The 21,913-nt window shown below is 37.5% G+C and overlaps 1 protein-coding gene across 1 annotated transcript in view; it reads right to left on the bottom strand.

The window, feature by feature from the left end:
- Nucleotides 1-21,913, bottom strand: part of cacna1bb (calcium channel, voltage-dependent, N type, alpha 1B subunit, b) — a 141,761-nt gene that overhangs the window by 76,109 nt on the left and 43,739 nt on the right. The window contains exons 10-18 of the mRNA XM_038268305.1: nucleotides 21,348-21,420; nucleotides 20,962-21,079; nucleotides 18,410-18,477; nucleotides 18,186-18,292; nucleotides 15,590-15,652; nucleotides 9,666-10,367; nucleotides 7,126-7,331; nucleotides 5,215-5,344; nucleotides 105-234 (exon numbers count right to left, since the gene is read on the bottom strand). Of these exons, the coding sequence (XP_038124233.1) occupies nucleotides 105-234; nucleotides 5,215-5,344; nucleotides 7,126-7,331; nucleotides 9,666-10,367; nucleotides 15,590-15,652; nucleotides 18,186-18,292; nucleotides 18,410-18,477; nucleotides 20,962-21,079; nucleotides 21,348-21,420 (1,597 nt within the window). The remainder of the gene's footprint in view (nucleotides 1-104; nucleotides 235-5,214; nucleotides 5,345-7,125; nucleotides 7,332-9,665; nucleotides 10,368-15,589; nucleotides 15,653-18,185; nucleotides 18,293-18,409; nucleotides 18,478-20,961; nucleotides 21,080-21,347; nucleotides 21,421-21,913) is intronic.

Genomic DNA, 21,913 nt, shown 5'->3' with positions numbered 1-21,913 from the left:
GGGTGAGCTGGCACATTTTTACATCTTCAAATACACGTCTGCCTGTATTTGTTGCACTTGTCCCAGCTGTTTATTCATAAGGCCCAGACGTCAGCTTGACTCACGTTGTTCCGGGGAGCGTTGGCCTGCACCGGGTCCTCGGCTGCTAGCGTGATGCTGCTCATGGTGATGACCATCAGGATGCACATTTCAAAGTAGCGCAGGTTGACCACATAGTGACACAGGCGTCGCACACTGCAAGACCATGTGGATAAACTCAGAGATATGAACAGAGTAGCAGCAGTTACCATTTATTGTGCTGGGCAGAAATATTTGCCCCTTGGAGATATTTTGCTGGTTTTGGGATTATATTCTCTGATTTAAATGTTTAAAAACATTAAACAAACATATCATGTAATTAAAGAGGCCCATATGAAACAGTAAACCTATAACTGATGGTGCCACACCTGGCAGCAACAATTGTCTTCAAGCATTTGTGCTAATTGATAAATCTTTAAATCAATGTGGAAGATTTGGTCAACATTCTGATCCAGAATAGATTTAACAGCTTGTTTCATACATTAAAGGGTTTAGCAGCATGAACAGGCTTTTCATGGTAACACCTCAATTGATTCTCAATTGAATCAAGATGCACTTTTTTTTTTTATCCATTGAGAGGAGAACCTTTTAATGAACCAATAAGTGCTCACTTTGTGTGTAGAAAGCAAATTGTATGGTTCAGTTAATCCTTCAATAACATGATGATAGTTATTATGGGACAGGCAACTTACATATGTCAACAGTTGGGTTTCCCAAATGTCTTAAAGACACCTAAGATTTATTTATTTTTTGTGTTCTTTATGCAAGCATCAGTTTTTGCTGACCAAAATATTCCACAGTGGATGCACCATTTTGCCCGGGCTCTTTTTTACATTTTTTTATCATGAGTTCTGACCAGAACTTCAGCACTGAGCCTGAGGTGTTTTCCTGGCTTCTTAGGGGACCTTATTGATGAGTTTCCATTGCTCTCTTGGAGTAATGTTGGAAAAACATCCACTCCTGTTTTCTCCATATGTGGAAAATGGCTCTACTGCGTTTTCTTGAGTCCCAAAGCCCAAGAAATGGGTTTGTAACCTTTTTCAGGTTGAGCAATATCGGTGAATTTGTTTTGATCTGTTATGGGAATTCATTAAGATTAAAAATATATATATATATTTTTTTTTAGACTTATTATAATTTGAAAATATATTTCTATTAAGGTAATTTATAGATTCATATCAAGCCCATGTCGTTTGTTGTCATTTAAAAGTTAGAATAAATAACAGTTTAAAAAATTTACATTTTCTTTTGTCTTGCCAGCACTAGACCTAAATCTGACCCTCTTATGGGATTTAAACAAGTCATATTGGGACTCCTACCTTTCTCAATTTTTATCAGAGATGGCAAAAATACTCACTTTCCGTACTTGAGTTAAAGTACAGATACTTGTGTTAAAAAATACTCTGGTAAAAGTGGAAGTACTGATTAAACTTCTTTACTCAAGTAAAAGTAACAAAGTACAGGCTTGTAAATTTATTTAAAGTATAAAAGTAAAAGTAGAAACCACTTTTTTCATGCCGTTGCCTACATTTTAAATGGATGTCTGCCAATTGAACTAGATCTCCGTTGTGTTCATTTTCAATCATCTCGTCAACCATACTACTATGCTAACGCCAACGCCACCAAGCTGCAATGATTTGCCGCAAATGAATACCGTCGATTCATCTTGTAGTGGTGCGTCAAATGCAACGTAGATTCCCATCCAATTAGATTGAATTTGGTATTGATGACGTGAAAAATAATAACGGTAACTCCATTGAAATGATTCAAAACTAAAGTAACGAGCCAATTTTTTAAAATGTAAGGAGTAGAAAGTGCAGATATTTGTGTAAAAATGTAAGGAGTAGAAGTAAAAAGTCGCCATAAAAATAAGTAGTAAAGTAAAGTAAAAAAATATCCGAAAAATCTACTTGAGTACAGTAACGAAGTATTTGTACTTTGTTACTTCCCATCTCTGCTTTTTATGAATAATTTTTTTAATACTAGTGTTGCACCGATACCGATACCAGTATCGGGCAGGGCCCAGATCCAGCACTAAAATGGTGGTATCGATAACAGCGAGTACTGACAAATAGCGCACCAATACCATTTTTAGAGCCAAAAGTTTATTCAACTATTGTCACCCATTCCAGGTAGGCAATAAAAAGTTCTACTGGATCCACTTTGTATTAGTTTTGTATTGTATTTCCTGCTTCACACAGGTAGGCAGCAGCTTGACAAAGCCATGATGGCAATTATTTTACATCTAAGTAGTATGCAGTTCTTCATTTATACACACACATCAATTAAAATAAAACAGATGGTATCGGTATCGGCCAATACTGCACAGCCAGGTATCGGGTATCAGTATCGGGGCCAATAAATGGCATTGGCGCAACACTATTAAATACCACACACATTTTTTATGCAGAGGACACAATTATTCAATAGTCCTCTCCTTTAGTTGTTTAAAAAACTTAATTTCACTGCTTACCTTTTAACCTAGTGTTCAGATTGATTCTAGAGAATTTAAATGTGAGGTATTGCAAAAACAATGCTTTTTAAAACTACTTATCAGCTACTTAGATTTGAAATTAGATTCCATTTCAGAAACGAATCTTCTTTTTCAATCAATGAGAGGATATAAAAAATATCTGCCTTTGCTAGATTAGAATATTGTTTATTTCTATATAGTTAGTATCTAAATACATTGGATCAAAGAGATCGGATACTGTTTATCAATATGCATTATGTTTTATGGCTGGATGTGGAAATTATGCATATCACTTTTCTCTACGTGCTGCTGTGAAATTGCAGCAGTCCCCATGGGATGATTTGCAAAGCATGAATCTCTATTACCCTCTATGTGTGTGCATATGTAAATACCAAACACAGTGCTTACAAACTGATAATATTTCACTAATATCTGTACAAGAGTCTGAACATAATTAGGAGAAATGATATGTAAATAAGCAGCTTCTGTTTCTAGGAAAAATAAAAAGGACACAAGCGTTTTAGAACTGGTACAGCTGCTCATTGTTTTTGCACAATGTTTGTCGTTTTTCCTTTGCTTGTTTTATCAGAAATTACCTTTTCTGTTGTTTTTTTTTACTTAATGTGAACATATTTTTGTTTTACCTGGATGTTTATCCTCTTTCAAGTAATTATGTACATGTATTTATGATGTTGTATATTGAGCTAAAAAAAACTTTTTTTTCTTTTCTTTTTTGCATCAACAGTCTGTAGGTGTAAATGTTTTCTTAGCAGTGAATCTGATCCCAATTTTGTAAGAATGCTGAAAATCGTGTACCTATAGTAAAAGTATCTCTATAGTAAAACTGTTTCCCCTTTGAAAAAGTGTCTGCAGCTATTATCTTTTCATTTACCTCAGGACTTTTTTGAAAGCCTCAAAATATAAAATGTGCTTTCTCAAGATAAAGCACAAGTGAACTTTCTTTTTGGAGGACAAATTCGTGATGGGGGAGGAAAAATAAGTGGCTTTGCTGTTACATGATTTTGTTTTCTTTTTCTACGAATCCCAGAATCCAAGAAGGGCTCTCCTAGAGGTGGGAGTTGAACGTGTCCCTGAATGAGTGCTCAAGTAACATTTCAGTCACACCCTAACTACTCACTTGGACCTTCCAAGTCTGTCCAGCTTGCTCCTCTTCTAAAAGACCACCAGATGATGACTGGTGGATCTCTCCACCCCTCTTTTCACCGAAGTGTCAAAGACATGCAGCTGAAGGTCAAGACAATTTGGACCATTTATGCCCAGTATAGGATGTGCTGGTGTCCAGAACAATTTAAACCCCATTAAGCTTTAAAATGGTTTTCATTGAGGACAATCCATGGTTTTCACAGAAGTCTGTTTGTCCTGATCGCTCCTCATCCCTGTGTTGCTGTTGCTTCCAATGTGGATGTTAAAGTCCCCCAAGTACGATGAGCGAGTTGCCATCTAACATCACTGCCAAAGATGCCGAGGAGGTGGTTACTCTGTGCTGAGGTTGAGACAACATTCAGCACCCTCTCCCCTACCTTAAGGCACAGGGATAACATCCCTTCATCCACAAGCAAATTCCATCCCAACCATCTCTTCACACTTTAAGGCAGAAGACAGTTCAGACTTTCCAAAGTAACTTGGAAGTCGAGTTCAACTATTTCTAGTTTCACACTCAAGCACAAGCTGAGGCCCCTTTTCCCCCATTGAGGTGACAATCCATATGCCCAGAGCCAGTTTATAGTAGTAGCCATTCAAAATGGCCCTCCCCAGCCAAGTGCAATCCAATGGTGGCCCACTCCCAGCAAAATCCTGTACAACTTCCATCCATTGGATTGACCCCTTCTTGCATATTTCTTTAATCTGACTCCACCCTTTCATTGAATTACACGGTCTGACCAGATGATGCTTCTCTTTAGATCTTAATGTCCACAAATCATGACAGAAAGAATATTTTAGTACAAATATTGATGTTTAGAAAGGATTTGTAGTGGACCAACCAAGGACCCATCAAGGAAAGTAGGTAAATGTTTAAGGGCTACTACTGTGTCAGAGGATTCTTTTACTTCTGCTGGATCATCTTTGCACCTGTCCCTCATGGATCCCTGTGAAGGTAGGAGGCCCATTTGGGAATGGCCTCACGTTTCTTATTTGTGCCGCATCCCCTGGGAAGTAATCTAACCTCAAAGCGCTTACCAATAAGCCCCAAACCCCTGTCCTGGCTTAAAGGGGAGGTCTTGGCTCCCCTGTACTTGGCAAAGTCGCAAGCATTGACTTTTTTTCCTCACCACGAAGGTTTGAACTGCTTTTTGTCTGACTTGTTACCCTGAGCCTGTTTATCTAGGAAGACCTTACCGGGGGAATATTAATTCCCAAACAACATAGCCTTTGGGATCATCCACACACTCATGTCCCTCCACCATAGTATGATGGCAGTTTAACAAAACAATGTTTTATCTTTATAAAAAGTTAAAGCAAGGCAAGGTTTTTATATGCTTTAACTGTGGAAATAGGTGAATATTGTATACCAAATAAGGAAGGAAAATTATAAAAGGTAATCTCTAAAAAGGTGAGAAACAATTAATCTCACAAATGTTTGTGTTACTGAAGCAGTAATGCTGAAAAGTTCTTGACCATTTCTGCATAAAGTTGAATCTTACGGGTTTGTTTGTCCAAAGATAAACATTGAGCTGTAGGGAAGGATCTGCCGAGGCCCGTTAGCCGCCTCCTCCTCTTCCAGATCTTTTTTCTCCTCACTGAGCCGGAAGTTGTCACAATCGATGTTGTTCACTGGGGCAAAGCAAAAATAATATATGAATGTTATTCATTTCCAGCAATTTAAGAATATAACAACAGTTAAGAGAAGTGCAAGCTGTTTGTTTTTTTAGCTTTTGCTTCACTTGAACTAATATTCATTAAGAATCCAATTGTGTCAATGATGACTTTGGATCTGGACCAAAGATTTTATTAAGACTCTAGTGGGACTTATTTTTGAAAGTTGGTAGACAGGAAATGTGATCAGAGAAAGGGTGAAGACCAGACCTGTGACCCAACCAATACACCCAAAACCAGTCTATTAAAGGTCGTTGATGTTAAATACCACAAGTTTTCTATGCAATCTGATATTATGTAAAATACAGAATGGATTTGGTGAAACTGATCCAATGCCTGGTTCAAATACACATATTGTGTCTGCTAAATGCACAAAAAATGTCAATTTCTTTTATAAAAAAGAGTTGGTCTAGTTTAAGCTGCCAGTTAAATATTTATTCAAATGAATACATATCACAATTACAACCCAAAATTCTCAATACCTACATTTTAAAATATGACTTGAACAATTACAGCAAATTGGACTGTAATTATATTACATAATATTGTATAAAGTGTTCTTTTTAAACCATTAACTACATTTTTTTGTTTTAACATTGATTGGTTAACCCTATAATGCCAAATGTATCATATTTAATACATACTGTTTCTGAAATGTTTTGCGTCTGACACCTTTTGCATAATTTTATGGTAAAAACTTTGCTCAAAATCCTATTGTACCCAATCAGATATACCTGATAACAGCCAGTAGAAGACTACACAAAAAATTATCTTGACTTATCGCATAGTAATAAATTATTAATATAAAAAATGTATTTCTGTTTTTTCTTTTTACATATTTTGTTAAAAGGGCAAATAAGGAATTCAAACCAAAAAAAAGTATTGAATCAGGCTTTAAAGGGTTAATTTAATTAAATCTAACTGAATCTAACTGAAATCTGGCCTATGTTCCGGAGTAAGATGTCCACTGGTAAACACTGTATTTCAAGAAGAGCTTCTGCATCTGTTTGTTAAAGCATGTAGCCTACTTTTTTTTAAATCATTTTTGGTCTCTTTTTTATAACTACTTTTAACATGAACAAGTCCAACAGGAACAGTGTTTAAGGTGGTTTAAAGCTCCACATTTTCTCCTTCTGCAGCTGGATGTACAGTATGTGCATTTAGGCATTTTTATTGCATGACCTCTCATGGCTGTAGTATCAAAAATATCGATATCTGGATCTTAAAACCCTAAATTTATGGTTTCTATGGAAGCCCATTTCTGCCACATGAAAATCAAAAAATGCCAAATAGAAAGTCATAATTATCAAAGTCGAAATTATGACTTTGTATCTCAAAACTTTGACTTTGAAAGTGAAAATTACGACTTTGAACCTCATAATTATGACTTTCTATTTGGTAATTTTTTACTTACATGTTTCGATAACGGGCTTCCATATATTCCCACAATAAGATTGATATCTTAGTATTTACTTAAAGGTAAATAGTCTTGAATTGTTTTTGCAACCACTGTTACAAATGCAAAGGGTAAAAGGTAAAAACATTGTTATTTTAGAAAAGGAAGATAATATTCAAGCTAATAATGGACTGCCTTTTACAAAACTAGGTTTACATAACTAAATTCAACTCAGGTAACTTTATTAAAAACTCTAAATAGTCTGTAGAAAATACAGCAATGCTTTAATGTCTACAGTAAATGTTAACTAAAAAAGGAAAAGAAAGAGAAATGCGGTACTCACTGGGAATGATGGTGGTTTCTCCAGGTGGGGCGGTCACAGTCACAGGGATGTGGACAGCGTTGCTGTTGAGGCCAGCCTGGCTGGCCCTGGTGGAGTTCTTCTGGTTGTCAGCATCCTCTTGCTTTTCACTTGGAGTTAAACTACTCCGCTTCAGCTGGAAAGGACTTCCAGCAAGGCTGCCCTCCTCAGTATCCGCCTGTCTATCCCTGGGAAGAAGGTGTTTTGGATAAAAACAATTATACTGCTGCTTTCAATACATCCAAATGTAATGGAATATTATTCAGCCGACTAAAATGGAGTCTGAAACCAATACTTCAAATTAGTAATTTTCTCCTCTTGTTAAATTCAGTGTGTAGGTCAAACTTGTTGCATACAATATTTACTCATCTAATTAGCATCAGACCAGGCATACAAAGATATACATATATTTCTTCTTCACAGGCTCATCAGAACAGAAATTAATTTGGAGGCCGGGACATTTGTTCTTTAAATTTGCAAATCATTCTAAAGCTAAAAGGGAATAACAGCACTACTTTATTAGATGCCGAAATTAATGGATTTTGCTTTTAACCCCTTGAACCCTACGGACCCACCGGCGGGTCCAGCTGCTACGTGACCTCGTAATTTTACCAAACCCCCAGTATTGATGTAAAAAACATATTTGGCAGTTTGGTGACATTTATGGATAAATGTGCCAAAATGGCCTCTCCGCCTAAGAAATTTCTCACTAATACCATTCTAAAATAAATATGATTCATCTGATTGAGTCCAAATTTGGTATATTTTTACACAAAGTTTAGATTTGAAAGTCTGTACTACTTTTTTGTGCTATAAATAATATTTTTGTAGTGTTTTGCAATGTTTATTTCTAAGAAAATTTTGGCGAGGTTCAAAAAATGCTAAATATTTTGTATTTTGTCCCTAATATTTCAGGCAGGGTCAAAGCTACAATGGTGCTGACACCAGAAAACCATTCTATGACATCTTACCTTTACAGACGTACCAAAAGTTTCTTCTTAAATCTAATAGCTTTGAGGCTATAAGTTATTTACTTTTGTGTGTTTTTGTCAGGGCAGAAATTTATTTATACCCCCTTAGGGTGTAAGAGGTTAAAGTGATTACAGAAATATATTTTTATCAATAAGAAAATTTTGTAAGGCATCATACGATTTCTTTATGGAGCGATCAATATTTTTTTCTTGGCTCTCCAGCATTCTTTAATAATTTATCTTTAACCTGTGGAGTAAAAAATGTTGAGGTATGTCTGTTCTTAGCCTCAAAGGCTCCAAGCGAAGGTCATGAGAGATTAAAATGAGTAACACAGCCTCCTTCATGGCAGGAAGGGGAGGACTGTTGTTTTGAGAAGAACCCTAACCCTAACCCTAACCCTGGCCGCACAAAAAAAAGTATATATATATATATATATAATTTATTGACGATCAGAGTCTGAGTGATGTTTTATTTTGAAAAATATAAAAAATTGCGGTATTCTCTCGCAATTAGTCGGTTCATCTGTGCCTCTTGACACAGGTTAATTCAGTTCAAGACTCATCCTATCTATAACATCCTATCTTTGTGAAGCGGGATTTTCTGCGGTTACTGCGACCAAAACAAAGCTACGGAGCAGACTGGACATCAGGAGCACACTTCGTGTGTCATTGTCTCCGATTACGCCTAGATGGGACCGGCTTGTTGTTTTATTTTTATGCTGTTTGTATTTGATTTTATGCCAGTCGTATCATTTTACTTGATCGTATTTACCCCCCCTGCTCGACCGGTCCGTGAAAATATTGTCTGACATATTGCGGTCCGTGGTGCAAAAAAAGGTTTGGGGACCGCTGAGCTAATGGCCTTGATGAACTCAAGTTGTTTTTCCTCCAAATGTTTAAGTGTCAGAAAGTCCTTTATGCAGGGGGTGGGTTCGTTCCCCTGGGGGAAGTGTGTGTGGGTGATTTTGTAAGGTATAAATGTATGTAGTCAGAGACCTATCTCTCCGTTTGAGGATGTTAAATAAATTTGAACCTTTTTTCTTGAGCGTCTGAGCTTCCTAACTTAACAAACATCTCTCTTTTTTTTTGGTAATTTGAGGGTTGTTTTGGGTTTTTTTGTTTTTTGTTTAAAGAACACTGATCCTTCTGTCTTAATGTTTCACAGATTGCACAATATTTATATGCTGAGAAAAACTACTTCTGAATTGACTCACACTTTGAACTTTCACAGTTTGAAAATAAAAAAATCAGACTTCTGGATTTGATGAGAAAATGTTTATTTCAGTTCTAGAGATTTGTGACCTGACCAACTTTGGGCAAAAGACTTGAGTTCCTGCTTAGATATGGAAAAGAAAAAATAGGACCGGCCATTTCTGATGCTTACTCCTATGGAATGATTAACTTTTAGAACCAATGCAGCCTCATTGGTTTTTGGATTTGTTGATGAACAAATTGGGATTAATGTTTAAATTGTGACATTTTAGTTGGATTAGCTAATCTAGAACTCAATTCAGACTTGTGCATGAAAAGTGAATGCACCAATAGTCTCACCTGTGACTTTTGGACCCATTCTTGTTCCCCTTACATTCGTCCCCACTCAGAGTGAACTGAGCCTTAGACGTACGGGTGGAGCGCAGCCTCTTCTCCCCATTGCTGTCCCCTCTCCCTTTCCCCTCTTCTTGTGCTCCATTTGTCAAACGCCCGTTTCCTTCCTTCAGAGTCCGACGCGAGCGGTGGTGGCGATGCCCTCTTTCCTCTCCTCCTCCTCCTCCTCCTGGGCGTGCATCTTCCTCAGGCGAACCAGTTTGGTGGTGGTGTCTCTGTCCTTCATGGTTTCCGGACCTCTCTTTGTCCTGGGAACCATTTCCGTTATGTTCTCTGCTGCGGCTATGATGACTGTGGTGCCTACCTCCCTGGCTGTCGCCTCCTTCCCCATTTCTGTCTCGGTGGTGGTAATGCCTCCTGGAGTGAGTGTGGAAGCTGTCCCTCACAGTGCCTTGACGGGGCCCTCCTGCATCCTGCTGCACACCTGCTTTGGTCTGATCACCATTCTTGTCCTCCACAACCAGCGGTCGGTCGCTGTGAGTCGTCATGTCAGGATGCAGATGGAGGGTGCTGGAAATCCTCAGATTCTCCTCGGGATCCAGCTCATTGAACAGAGCCTCGGTGCTTGTCTTCATGTTGTGCTTCCTCAGCTGGTTGGTCCGCTGCTCCCACACAGACATGGTCTTTGCAGACCGCTGCTGCTCCTTACTGCAAGCATCAAACCAAATCAAAGCAGAAAGAATGAATAATGAATAAAACCAATGTTTAACAATGAGTTCTTGCTGGGGTTTGGGTGAAACAATGCAGGATCAGCCATAGCCATGACATCTGCTGCTAAGACATTCCCCAAGAAGCATCTGGATGATTAGAAACAGCAGATTTGGGTCTATGGATGGGTGACTAAAATGTTCACATGAAGTAGAAAAAGAAGAACCATTTTAGCAGATTAAATGTATCTGATGCTGAATATGTTCTGATCTATGGACCCGTGGACCCTTCAGTTAAAGTTGTGCACAAATTTATGTAAATCTATGCTTTAAGTTTATAAATCTTACTTCAAGTTTAGGAAAAAGCCCTCTAGTGTTTGCTGACATAGAGTTGATCTACAGATAACTATAAACAATCACTGAAAAGCTAAGTACTGCACTGCAAAAAATATAAATCTCAATAAGTTATTTTTTCTTAAAATAAGTGTGTTTTTCCTTGATTTGAGGAGATAAGTAAGACACTTTGCCAATGGAACAAGACAATTTCCTTTTAAAATAAGAAAAAACTATTTTATCGTCTTATTTCAAGTAAATATTATCTAACTATCTTATTTTAAGAGTGAAAATACTCATTCCATTGGCAAATCATCTTATTTACCTGCTCAAATTAAGGCTAAATATACTTAATTTAAGCCATTTTTTACTTCTTTCTGGATTGTTTTTGCAGTGTGCACATTGTTTAAGACTTGCAGAACCACCCACTGGAAAAAATCAAAATCTAGACGAGTAATTTTTTTCTTAAAATAAGTGCATTTGCTCTTGGATTAAGGTAGTAAAAGAGACATCTTGCCAATGGAACAAGGCAATTTACACTTATAATAACAAAACAGAATAGCATTGTTTAATTTCAAGTGCATATTATCTAATTATCTTATTTATCAGAGTAAAAATACTCATTCCATTGGCAAACTATCTCATTTACCTACTCAAATTAAGGGGAAATACACTTAATTTAAGACATTTTTTTACTTATTTCTAGATCGTTTTTCCAGTGAGCAGTTTTTCTTGAGGTTCTACTGTAGCATTTTAACCACTTTAAAGTCTGGGCTTTAACTAAACCATTGCAATAGCTTAATCCTACTGCCATATGGTTCTGAGGTTTTCTGTTTTAGATTTTATTGTTTGCCATATTTTCTTCTGTAATTATTATTAATATTGTTCATTTCATCATTAATTTATTGATTTATTTACTTTGAAACATTTCCATTGTATGTTAATTATAAATATATATATACTATAGGCAGGGAGTGGCTGCGGCTTACCCAGAGGAAGACGGCTTGACATTGGAGGAGCCACCAAGGATATAGAGCAGAAAGAGATGATGGCTGGCCAAGGCTAGGCTCTAGCCTTGTTCAAGATTATTGTTCAGTATTTATCTTAACAGTTGTCCGCACGGTTTACTTTCAAAACATCTGCTAATAGAGGTGGTTAAGGTTGCTAATAATCTGTTAATAATGTGCATTTCTTTACCAGCATCTATCTGCTGATTTCCCCTGTAAATGTTGATGTGACAATGAGGCTGCGCTTAATTTTTACCCACATCTACAGTAACATTCACTGCAGCCTTATTTCCCCCAAGACTGCATCCCTTTGAATTCAGGGGGGCGTTGATGATGTGTGAATGGGACAGGTGAGGCCAGCATGCTGCACTTAACGACTACTTTTTTAAACACATTGTTCCGTTGATTCCGGAGCAGAAAAGATGCTGGGACATGACATTTGATGGAAGAAATTAACAGTTTGCATACATGCATTTTTCATTTTTCCCCATAAAAGTAAAAATGAATAAAAATCTTATGATTAATGAATCAAATGTTTTATAACTTGCCAGTCCATACTGTTTCTGTTAAGTATGAGTTTATATGATAATTTATGGGATAATTGTCTTCTATATGGTCACCTGTATTTCAAGATATGTCGAGTGGGGGTGTAGTAAACTGTATAACTCCTAAAGGACACACAGACAGAAGACACAAAGGACACAGGACAGGAACCAGACACACGGGTGAAAAACACGCATACAAGTAGCTTTTGCAGGGTTGCAGAGAGAAAATGGAAAATATTTCACAGATAGAATTGTAGTGGTATTATGTGAGAAATAATAGCCATGTTTCACATAAAACTTGGACAGAATATGTTAAACAAGGTATGTTTCGAACTAATATAAGCTTTTTTACAGTTTAGTTACAGTAAATTTCAATATCAACAAAATTAGTTTCAGTAATTTAATAAAAAACAAAAACATCAATCAAGTTATATATAATATTTCTGAAAATTAAACAATATGTTTTAAAAAATCAGAATGTTGCATGAAAAAAATAGATATTCAGAAATGAAATAATGCATCCGTGCAGCAGTGTGGCATAAAGGAGATCAGCCGGTGGTTTTGCCTATACAACATATTAACTCTATGGGGTTCAGGTGAGACCAGTTTGTTGAATGGCGAAGCACTGTGGAATCATCAAAGCAGGCAGTGATACTTTTGCAGTGTTGGCAAATACCAAGTCTTGTGATGACATGGCTCCTCGAAGCATTATTAGCTTAAAGGAATAGTACACCCAAAACATGATTAGCCTTCATTTCCTACTCACCCCCATGCTGAACAACACTCTGGAGAACTTTTTTGATATCTCAAATGCATCTGGAGATCTGGGAGGCTTCTTGCTGTCTGCTGACATTCAAATAATGGAGGTCTATGGTGCCCGAGGCAGAAAGGTCCATAAAAGTCCACAAAAAATGTGTCAATATTCCTCCATACTGCTCGTCCAATGTATTCCAAGTGTCCTGAGTGGGTAGCGTCCATAATTTACTTGAAACAAAGTCATTTAGAATGTTTTTAGAGCATAAACAGTAGTGTATAGGATTTCCTAAAAGCGCGTTCACGAGTCTACGGAAACCGCGGCAGACCAAACCAGATGAAAATGCGCATTCAGCGTCTGCTCTGCCGATAATGCAAGCGTAGAAGAAGAAGTGTTCCTTTTTACCTGTGCAAAGAAAGAAACAACGAAAGAAAAATGTCTGAGGACTTCAGTGTTAAGGAAGAGCATGAGTTCTTTGCCGAGCTGAATGCGCACTTTCATCTGGTTTGGTCTGCCGCGGATTCCGTAGACTCGTGAACGCGCGTTTAGGAAATCCTATACACTACTGTTTATGCTCTAAAAACATTCTAAATGACTTCGTGTCGAGTAAATTATGGATGCTACCCACTCAGGACATTGGACGAGCAGTATGGAGGAATATTGAAACGTTTTTTGTGGACTTTTATGGACCTTTCTGCGTCGGGCACCATAGACCTCCACTATTGGAATGTCAGCAGACAGCAAGAAGCCTCCCAGATCTCCAGATGCATTTGAGATATCAAAAAAGTACTCCAGGGTGTTGTTCAGCATGGGGGTGAGTAGAAAATGAAGGCTAATCATGTTTTGGGTGTACTATTCCTTTAAAGCTTTGCACTGGATTTTAAGCAGTGTTGAATCTCTGCTCTCCACTCTTCATTTGGAATTTAGAGCCTTGATTTCTAAATTAAATGGAAACCTTCTTTCATCTGAAAAGTTTCTTTTTTACCAACTGAACCTCAGCCCAGTCCCTTTTTTCCTTCGGTGACATGAAAAGCATAGTTTTCCCCCTGTGGTTCATGGGCAGCTGAACAGAAGAAAAGCCACAACTGCAGCTATGTTCTGTATGTAGTGCTCCCACCAGCTGCAATCCAAGACTTCTGAATAGAACTTTGAAATGTGCCTTGCTTTTGATTTCTTTAAAGGGAGCTATCATTGGTTCCCTGTTAAATCCAAGGGAGAGTTTAAAACCCTCCTTCTTATGTATAAAGTCCTAAATAAGTATGCTCCATCTTACCTCAGAGATGTTGTTGTTGCTGACAGAGCATTTTGATCTCAATCGGTTGGTTTACCAGGGATTTTATCCTTTAAAACCAACTAGTTTTAGTCTAAGAGACAGACACCCTGTCTACTTTTATTAACTTCCTTTTTGATAAGGTAAGTTAGAGTGATTCAGCTTATCCTGTAGTTATGCTGCTATAGGTTTAAACTGCTGGAGGACATAGGGAACACTTCTCATAATTCCGCTTCCTCACTCTTCATGTTCTCTCTGCTTTTTCTCATCACAGTAACTTTATCTGACCTATTCCTGTTTGGCTTTGACTCTCTTCTGGAGAGTAATATTAGCTGATCTGCTGTCATCAATCGGTTTGATAGAGTTGGGGCTGTTGTGTAGTGCTAAGTCCTGTACCTCTCCTAGAAATAGCAATGGGCTCAGCTTTTACTTCTCCAACTGTATGTGCTCTTTGTCATCCCGTTTGCCATGAAAACTGGCTCAGAGCTCAGCTGCTTAACTGTTTTTATTTCCCAGATAGATGTTCTTCTCAAAGCCCCAGTTGGTCTCGGCAGAAGGCCATCATATTGGGCCTGGCTCAGCTGGAGGTTTCTTCCTTTTAAAAGGGAGTTTTTCCTCTCCACTGTTGCTGCATGCAGCCTGATGACAGTGGCCTGATTTTTAATTGCCTGATTTTGTATAATTGGATGAGGAAATCTACATCAATGACTTTCATCACTGAACAAATTCAACCTTGATGGTTTCTAATGCTTTAACTTGGCCCTGTGTCTGCAATGTAACCAATTGAGAGCAGATTAACCTACACTGAATTGACGTCTTTGTTACTATCTACCTCTGTCATGTCCTAAGGTCTACCCTGGTGAACAGAATGGGAATATCCTACTTATTCTACTTACAGCAACACCAAAAAAACAATAAATAAATCACGCCTACGGATCAGAGGACCTAATAATAAGCTGTATTATCAGATTAAACACTAGTTAAAGGTCAGTTATTTATATTTCACTTTTTACCTAAAATAACATCACATCCAGTAATCAGCTGAATTCATAAAGTTCCAACTTTTCCAGCATCATATATGCTCATATACTGCATTTTCTATCAAGTAAAATCATAAGTAAAGGTTAAATTTCTACAGTTTGGCTCTGAGAGGAATAAACAAAGAGACGACACAAAGTAGGAGAGTGGGAGATTAATCATAATGACAAGAAGAAAAGTCAATGGTGAAATGGGAGGAATCAGGCGTTGAAAATAGAGATTAAAGGAAGGAGAGAAAGGAGCAGGAAAATTGTATCAGAGAGAGCGATAACTCACGGTGACTGAATGCTGGTGACGGACGACCTGCGAGAGAGCGCATCTCGATTTTGCTTTACAAAACTGTACATGCAGAACACAAACAAAAGGAAAAAAAATGAGACAAATGTGGGAGGGACAGGTGGACGTAATGTTCGATGGCATCCACCTGTCCCCACTCCGTGTTTCACAGTGTTTCTACGAAGCTGCTTTTGAAAACACAACAACAACAACCTGAGTGACATCAGGAACGATGTGACAAAAAAAGATAAAAAAAATCAGGAGTTTCATTCTAAAGAAGAAGAAATAGAAAACTTAAAAATTAAGTGAGGGCACTCCGCACTTAACTGTTTTCGCTTTGCTATTAAAGCAAAGCTTTACTCAGAGGCTAAATGATAATTGACCTAACTCATCTCATATGTATGAAAATGTTCATATCAAAAGGTTTAGTATCAGACTAAGATATCAAGTGTGAAAAGAAATCTGTTTTTAGATAATAACTGTGGATAAATTAGTAGACATCTTGCAATCTAAAAGTCAAGCAATAAACGACACTTAATGGGGTTACTACTAGTGTTGCACCGATACCGATACCAGTATCGGACGGGGCCCCAATACTGCCCTAAAATGATGGTATCGGTATCGGCGAATACCAACAAATAGGGCACCGATTCTATTTTGAGAGCCATAAGTTTATTCAACTATTGTCACCCACTCCTGGTAGGCAATAAAAAGTTCTACTGGATTCACTTTGTATTCGATTTTTTCCTGCTTCACAAAGGTAGGCAGCAGCTCGACAAAGCCATGATGGCAATTATTTTACATTATTATGGTATCGGTATCGGCCGATACTGCACAGCCAGGTAACATCTATAGTCATTCCTGGGAAGGATCATCACCTTTCTATGTTGTTTCTCAATTTGTGGATAATTAGTCTGCTTAATATGATTAAATGTTTCATTCATTGAATAACTGATTTCAAATTAGCCAAATTTAATCAAAAATATGTATCTATATTGTAAAGACATTGGATTATTTCAAGATTTAAAAAAGGGATTAAAAATCAACATCTGTCTACCAAAAGCTTCTTCGATCCAACTGAGAAAAGGAATTATTTATGAGTGATGATCCATGGCGCAGTTAAAGCGCTCCTAATTCATGTCAAAGTATTGCTAAATTACATATTTTCATAAACCTAACTCTATCAGTTTGGGTGGTTGCAGATTGTTTTAGGTTTCGTTCACCAAGAGCAAAGGTCCAGCCCAAACGCCACCAGGTGTCTTGAAGATTTTTTGCAAAGAGGAGCGCTCTGAACTCTAGAAAAACTCTAAAACGGAGGACAGATTTACTGTTTTTATGTTTTGTTATGTATTGTCTTTTTTTTTTATTTAATCACGCCAACTAATATATCACTAAATGCCTACTTCAATCATTGAAACCAAAAAGAAGGGATGAAACCCTGAGTTTTTCTTTACAGCACAAAAAAAACAAACAAAACATGTTCATTTAAAACCAAACCAAGAGGCTTTTGTAACCAAATGAAAGTATTCTGACATGCTGAGACCGAACTCACACAAAGACAATAGTAACAACAACCACAAAGGAGATGACTGGGAAGCGGGCTGACTGGTGATATATGGCACTGATTAGCTGCTGGAGTTTAAATGACCTCATTCTCGGTGGGGAGTATGGCAATTAAGGAGCAAAGATGATCACTTTGTCAGATGAATAAACGGCTGTGAAAACTCCTCCTAACATAAAATCTGTGCAAGGATTCTGAATGGAAATTAGATCCAATACTGATGAGTTCATTTTGTTTCACTTCAGTGGATATACTAGTTTGTTTGGTGCAAACAGATTAGATTAAAAGAGCCCTATTCGCTTCTACTGTACAGTATATTTACAGTTGTTTTACATCCAAAGTCTGCCATCAGTTGCATAAAATTGCTCCTTCAGATGTAAAAATGTTTCTTTGTAAAGTCCATATATGTTCTTGTTTTGCTACATGCAACTCCACGGTCATAAAACTTTACTGACTATTATTTGACTCTACTTTTTCTCTCTAAAATATATTAAAAAGAAAAAAAAAATTAATCTGCAATATTAATCACTGACTGCACTATTAATACTGGATTCATATTAATTTATAACTTACAAAATCTACAATCAAAGGAATCTTATCCTGATATGTTGGAGATACTTTATCTACTGTATCAATAAAATCTAAAACAAAGATCATGCTCACTTGGTATATGGGCATAGCTGGGAGCAACGTATATTAGTCACACAGTTTAAATTACTCGCTTTTTCCCTTTTTGGCTAAAGTGTTAATTAAATGAAGCAATAAAACAAACAGTCAGGAGAAAACTGTCAGTAGAAACTCTGTGCTTCCTTAATTGCAGGTAAAGGTGGACAAGATGAAGAGTTGGGTGAGAGAAACACGACAACACAACTAGAGCAATCTCAGAACCAGGATAGAAGAGGAGAAATGAAAGACGGACACATATGCACATCAGACATAGAGGGAAGAACTTGGAGAGTGAACAAGCTGGAGGAAAAGAAAATACTTCTTTCCATTGGAAAATCCAATGAAAAGGTGCAAGACTAAGAAACTTACGCAGCGATGGAAATGTTAGCAGCTGACATCGGACTGACTTCTTTTACTTCCAGAGCTTTCTGCAGAGCTAGCTTCTTGTTGGCTGCCTCCTCCTGCTCCTCTTCATCCTTTAAATCAGTTTAATCAACATTTAAAGCTGGAGCACAGGTAAAAATGATACAACACACAGAGAGATACCTAAGGGATTCTCCAGAATAACACAGGGACACACTAACAGAGCCCACCTTAGTCAGTTCCTGGGCATTGGCGAGATTATCCACAGCAATGGCCAAGAAGACATTCAGGAGAGTATCTGAATGACGGCATTCAAGGAAAGGATAGTTTTAACAGTAAAAAAGAAAAAAATATAAACCCTTTAATCTATTATACTTAAAAAACAAATCCCACTATTGCAAACATTTTCCAACTTTAGTTTGCATACAGGTCTGAGAGATAGTCAGGTATTAGATTTCAGGGTATATTCACTGATTATTTAAAACAACGACTTGAACTTCAATGTGCCTCTTATATAACTTTAGCACCTCTTACTTCAGAATGACCTCCACAGTAGTAGCCTGGGTGCCATTCCGAACTTAGTCCCGCCCACAACTTTTGAGTTGGGGAAGTTCGGTCCGGCATTGCTCAACAGTAGCGTGAGTATGCTCGCACAAAATCTGGCGGGCCAATCAAATTGTCAGGGCGGGCTTTATACGATGATGGACAGATGATCAACAGTAACGTAATCAACCACGTCACCAAAGCGCGCTTGGGTGACAACAACAATGGCTGCCGCTGGAGAGTTGAGGTGTGTAGATTCTGCTATTAGGTCTGTTCTAGAAGATATCGACAGCAAATAAATTTTAAAAGAGGAAAAGAGAAACATGATCAAGGCTCCTCTTCTTATTCTAGGCGTGCAACTGCACGCTTTGATTTTTGCTGACAACAACTATGCGTCGCTTAACATACGCCACGCACTCCGTTGCTCTTATTGGTTGTAGGTCTATCCAATTGAGTGCAGAGGCATTTTTTTTCCTGGTTCATTCGAAACACGCCCCATAATCACAGCTCTATGGAGCAGTATCAGACTCAGATTCTGACTAGAATTGAGTAGGACTACGTCAGGCTACCACAGTAGTGCCACAAAGGCTAATACATCTAAATTAGGTTGTATGTTAAAAAACTGAGAAATTGCACCTTGATTTCAAGAAGTTTCTGTACCTTAAAAATTAGTTATGTTCTAGCTATTTTGGTGCAAATCCCTTCAGTTTTTTCAAGAATCTATCAGTAGCATAGGATAATGCTGGAAAAAATAAGAGAGAAGGAATTACGCAAATAAAATCAAAAAATGTGCAAAAACTTTTATCTTTTTCATGCTGTGGCTCTAGGATACTTGTATTGGAAATCTCAGCCAAGATTGAGATTATCATTATGCTGGTTTAGCCTGCTGTGGAAGTGGCCTAAACAGCTGATACGCCAATTCATTTATAGAAATACTAGGTCATATAACTGTCGAGTATGTCCCTGCTGACATTTTGCTTATTGCATACTTAAAAATGTGTAGAATTACAGGATTTGTAATAGTCACAATGCTAGTAGGAAAAAGAAAGCTGTTGCTTTCAATCAGCCAATTTAATATCTCCGACAAGGTAGGGAACCGGACTAGTTGTCCCAGGCCCACGGCAGAGGGGGGGGAAATCAATCAGCCCCTATATATTCTGCCGCAAATAGAATTTTTATTTAAAGATGTTTCCAAAATTTGAGCTTTATTCTTAAGTTTTATAGATTTTTTTCTTGTTATTACTTTCTTTTGATTAGCCACTGCAATATTGGAAAGTACCCCCACCAGCCTTCATGCCGCTGATGCAGTTTCTTTCAAATGTATTCATATTAATACACAGGGCTGGCTGTAATTAAAGCGGAGACAGGAAAATACAGAACCTGAATCTTCTGCTCTGCACACGGTCAGGCAGCAGCTCCTTCACTTTAACATGAAGGGTACAGCAGCTCTCATCTGAAGGAGCCTCCTCAAGCCACAGGAACAGCTTTAGATATAACTGAACTTTAGATCGACCTCACCTGCAAAAGCCTGAAAAAGCAGTCATAGCTTGTAAGCTCTCTGATTTTCAGTTTCTGTTTCTCAAATTTTCTGTCAAGGGTTTGTTCCCTATCTTTACTAGATTAAGTTTAGATTAAGATTAATTTATAATTAAGAATAGACCAATGGGTTTTGTTAAAAGGTTGAGAAGTTTTGAATTTGACTGAAGTACCGCGTCCTTGGCTGCAAAAATGCTGCAGTGGATGTGAATAAATAGAGAACATACATTATATATATATATATTTACAGATGTGTGTGTATGTATATATACTACATACAAAATATGAAATCATGGGCCCGACTCTTCAATTCTTCACAGATTTTAAGACAGGATTTTTTTTTAAATAGAAATTTCTAAATTTTGGGACAATATAATCTGATAAAAAGTACATTTATATACATGTTTAACCCAAAATGATTTGACATTTAAATGTGACTTCCCTACGACAAGAACAAGCGGCAACAATGACATTTCTTTTTGTGAAGAGATATGAAAAAGTGTCCTGATCTTTACCAGGATCTTTCCTTTTCTATTTAAAATGTAACAAAAACGAAGATATTTTGCAGCCACATTAGATACCAGGTGAAAGCTGGTCCAGTATAAATACCACTACAATACAGGCTTACCTCGTGTACATTTAACATGGTAACCTCTAAATTTTTTTCTCGAAAACAATAGATTTGTCGTTTTAAAGAGGATACAGTTTCCAAAAAGTGTGAGGACAATGAAGTAGATGGAGGAAAACATTCCACGTCGAACACCTCCTTGAGACTCAATGCCATGGTACATGACGGCGTTCCAGTCCTCACCAGTCAGAATCTGAGACAGAAAGGATTCGGGTTGACACGAAGGGACATGGGCTTGGTCGTAAACCACATTCACAGCTCACTGCTTGCAGAATTAAATTACTTTACAGAGCAAAAGGTAATGAGCACAAACTAATTGCAGGATTAGGACAGAGCTCATCTGGGGCAGGAGAAGCTCAGAGCGCCTATTCTAAACTAATTAAAATAAAGAGCTTCTTTGGTCAAAAAGTAAATCTTTTCCTCATGTTTTTCTGAAGTCTTTGGAGCTGAGGGTATTTTACCTGGAACACAGTGAGGATGGCTGCTGGGAAGGTATCAAAGTTTGTTGTTGGTGTCTCGTCTTCAAAGTTAAACCTGGAGAATCAAAATCACATCATTAAAAAGTCCACAAAGAAAATAAGCAGAGTTATAACTGTGTATGAGATTAAGAAGGTCAAGGTAAGTATTTAAATCAATAAAAGTAAAATCTTGTTAGCAAACATGCATGAGCTGTCTCAGCTGTTATGCTGGTTTTGTTTTAATTAAACGAACAAAACACAACAAAACTTAAAAGTATCCATAAATAGTTCAATTTATATAAGCTTCTCAGATACCAGAGGTGAGCAATAACTATATATATTGATTCAATTACATTTACTTAAAGCTGAAGTCTGTAAGTTTTTAAAAATCACTTTTTTGTCATATTGGCTAAAACTGTCCCTATGCCCAGACAGCAGTACATGTGATATGTAACCTGTGAAAAAAACTGCTTCAATTGGTACCGCCTACTGCCTGTATTTCAATCTGGAAAGAATAATTCGGGACGAGTCAAAACAACCAATCACAGCCAGAGGAGCGTCTGATGGAG

Source organism: Cyprinodon tularosa, unplaced genomic scaffold (genome assembly GCF_016077235.1).
Source record: "Cyprinodon tularosa strain WSP-4 unplaced genomic scaffold, ASM1607723v1 ctg7, whole genome shotgun sequence".
In the NCBI taxonomy this organism is placed as follows: Eukaryota; Metazoa; Chordata; class Actinopteri; order Cyprinodontiformes; family Cyprinodontidae; genus Cyprinodon; species Cyprinodon tularosa.
Note: the sequence above shows the minus strand (reverse complement) of the source record. Positions and strands in the feature narration are given on the sequence as shown.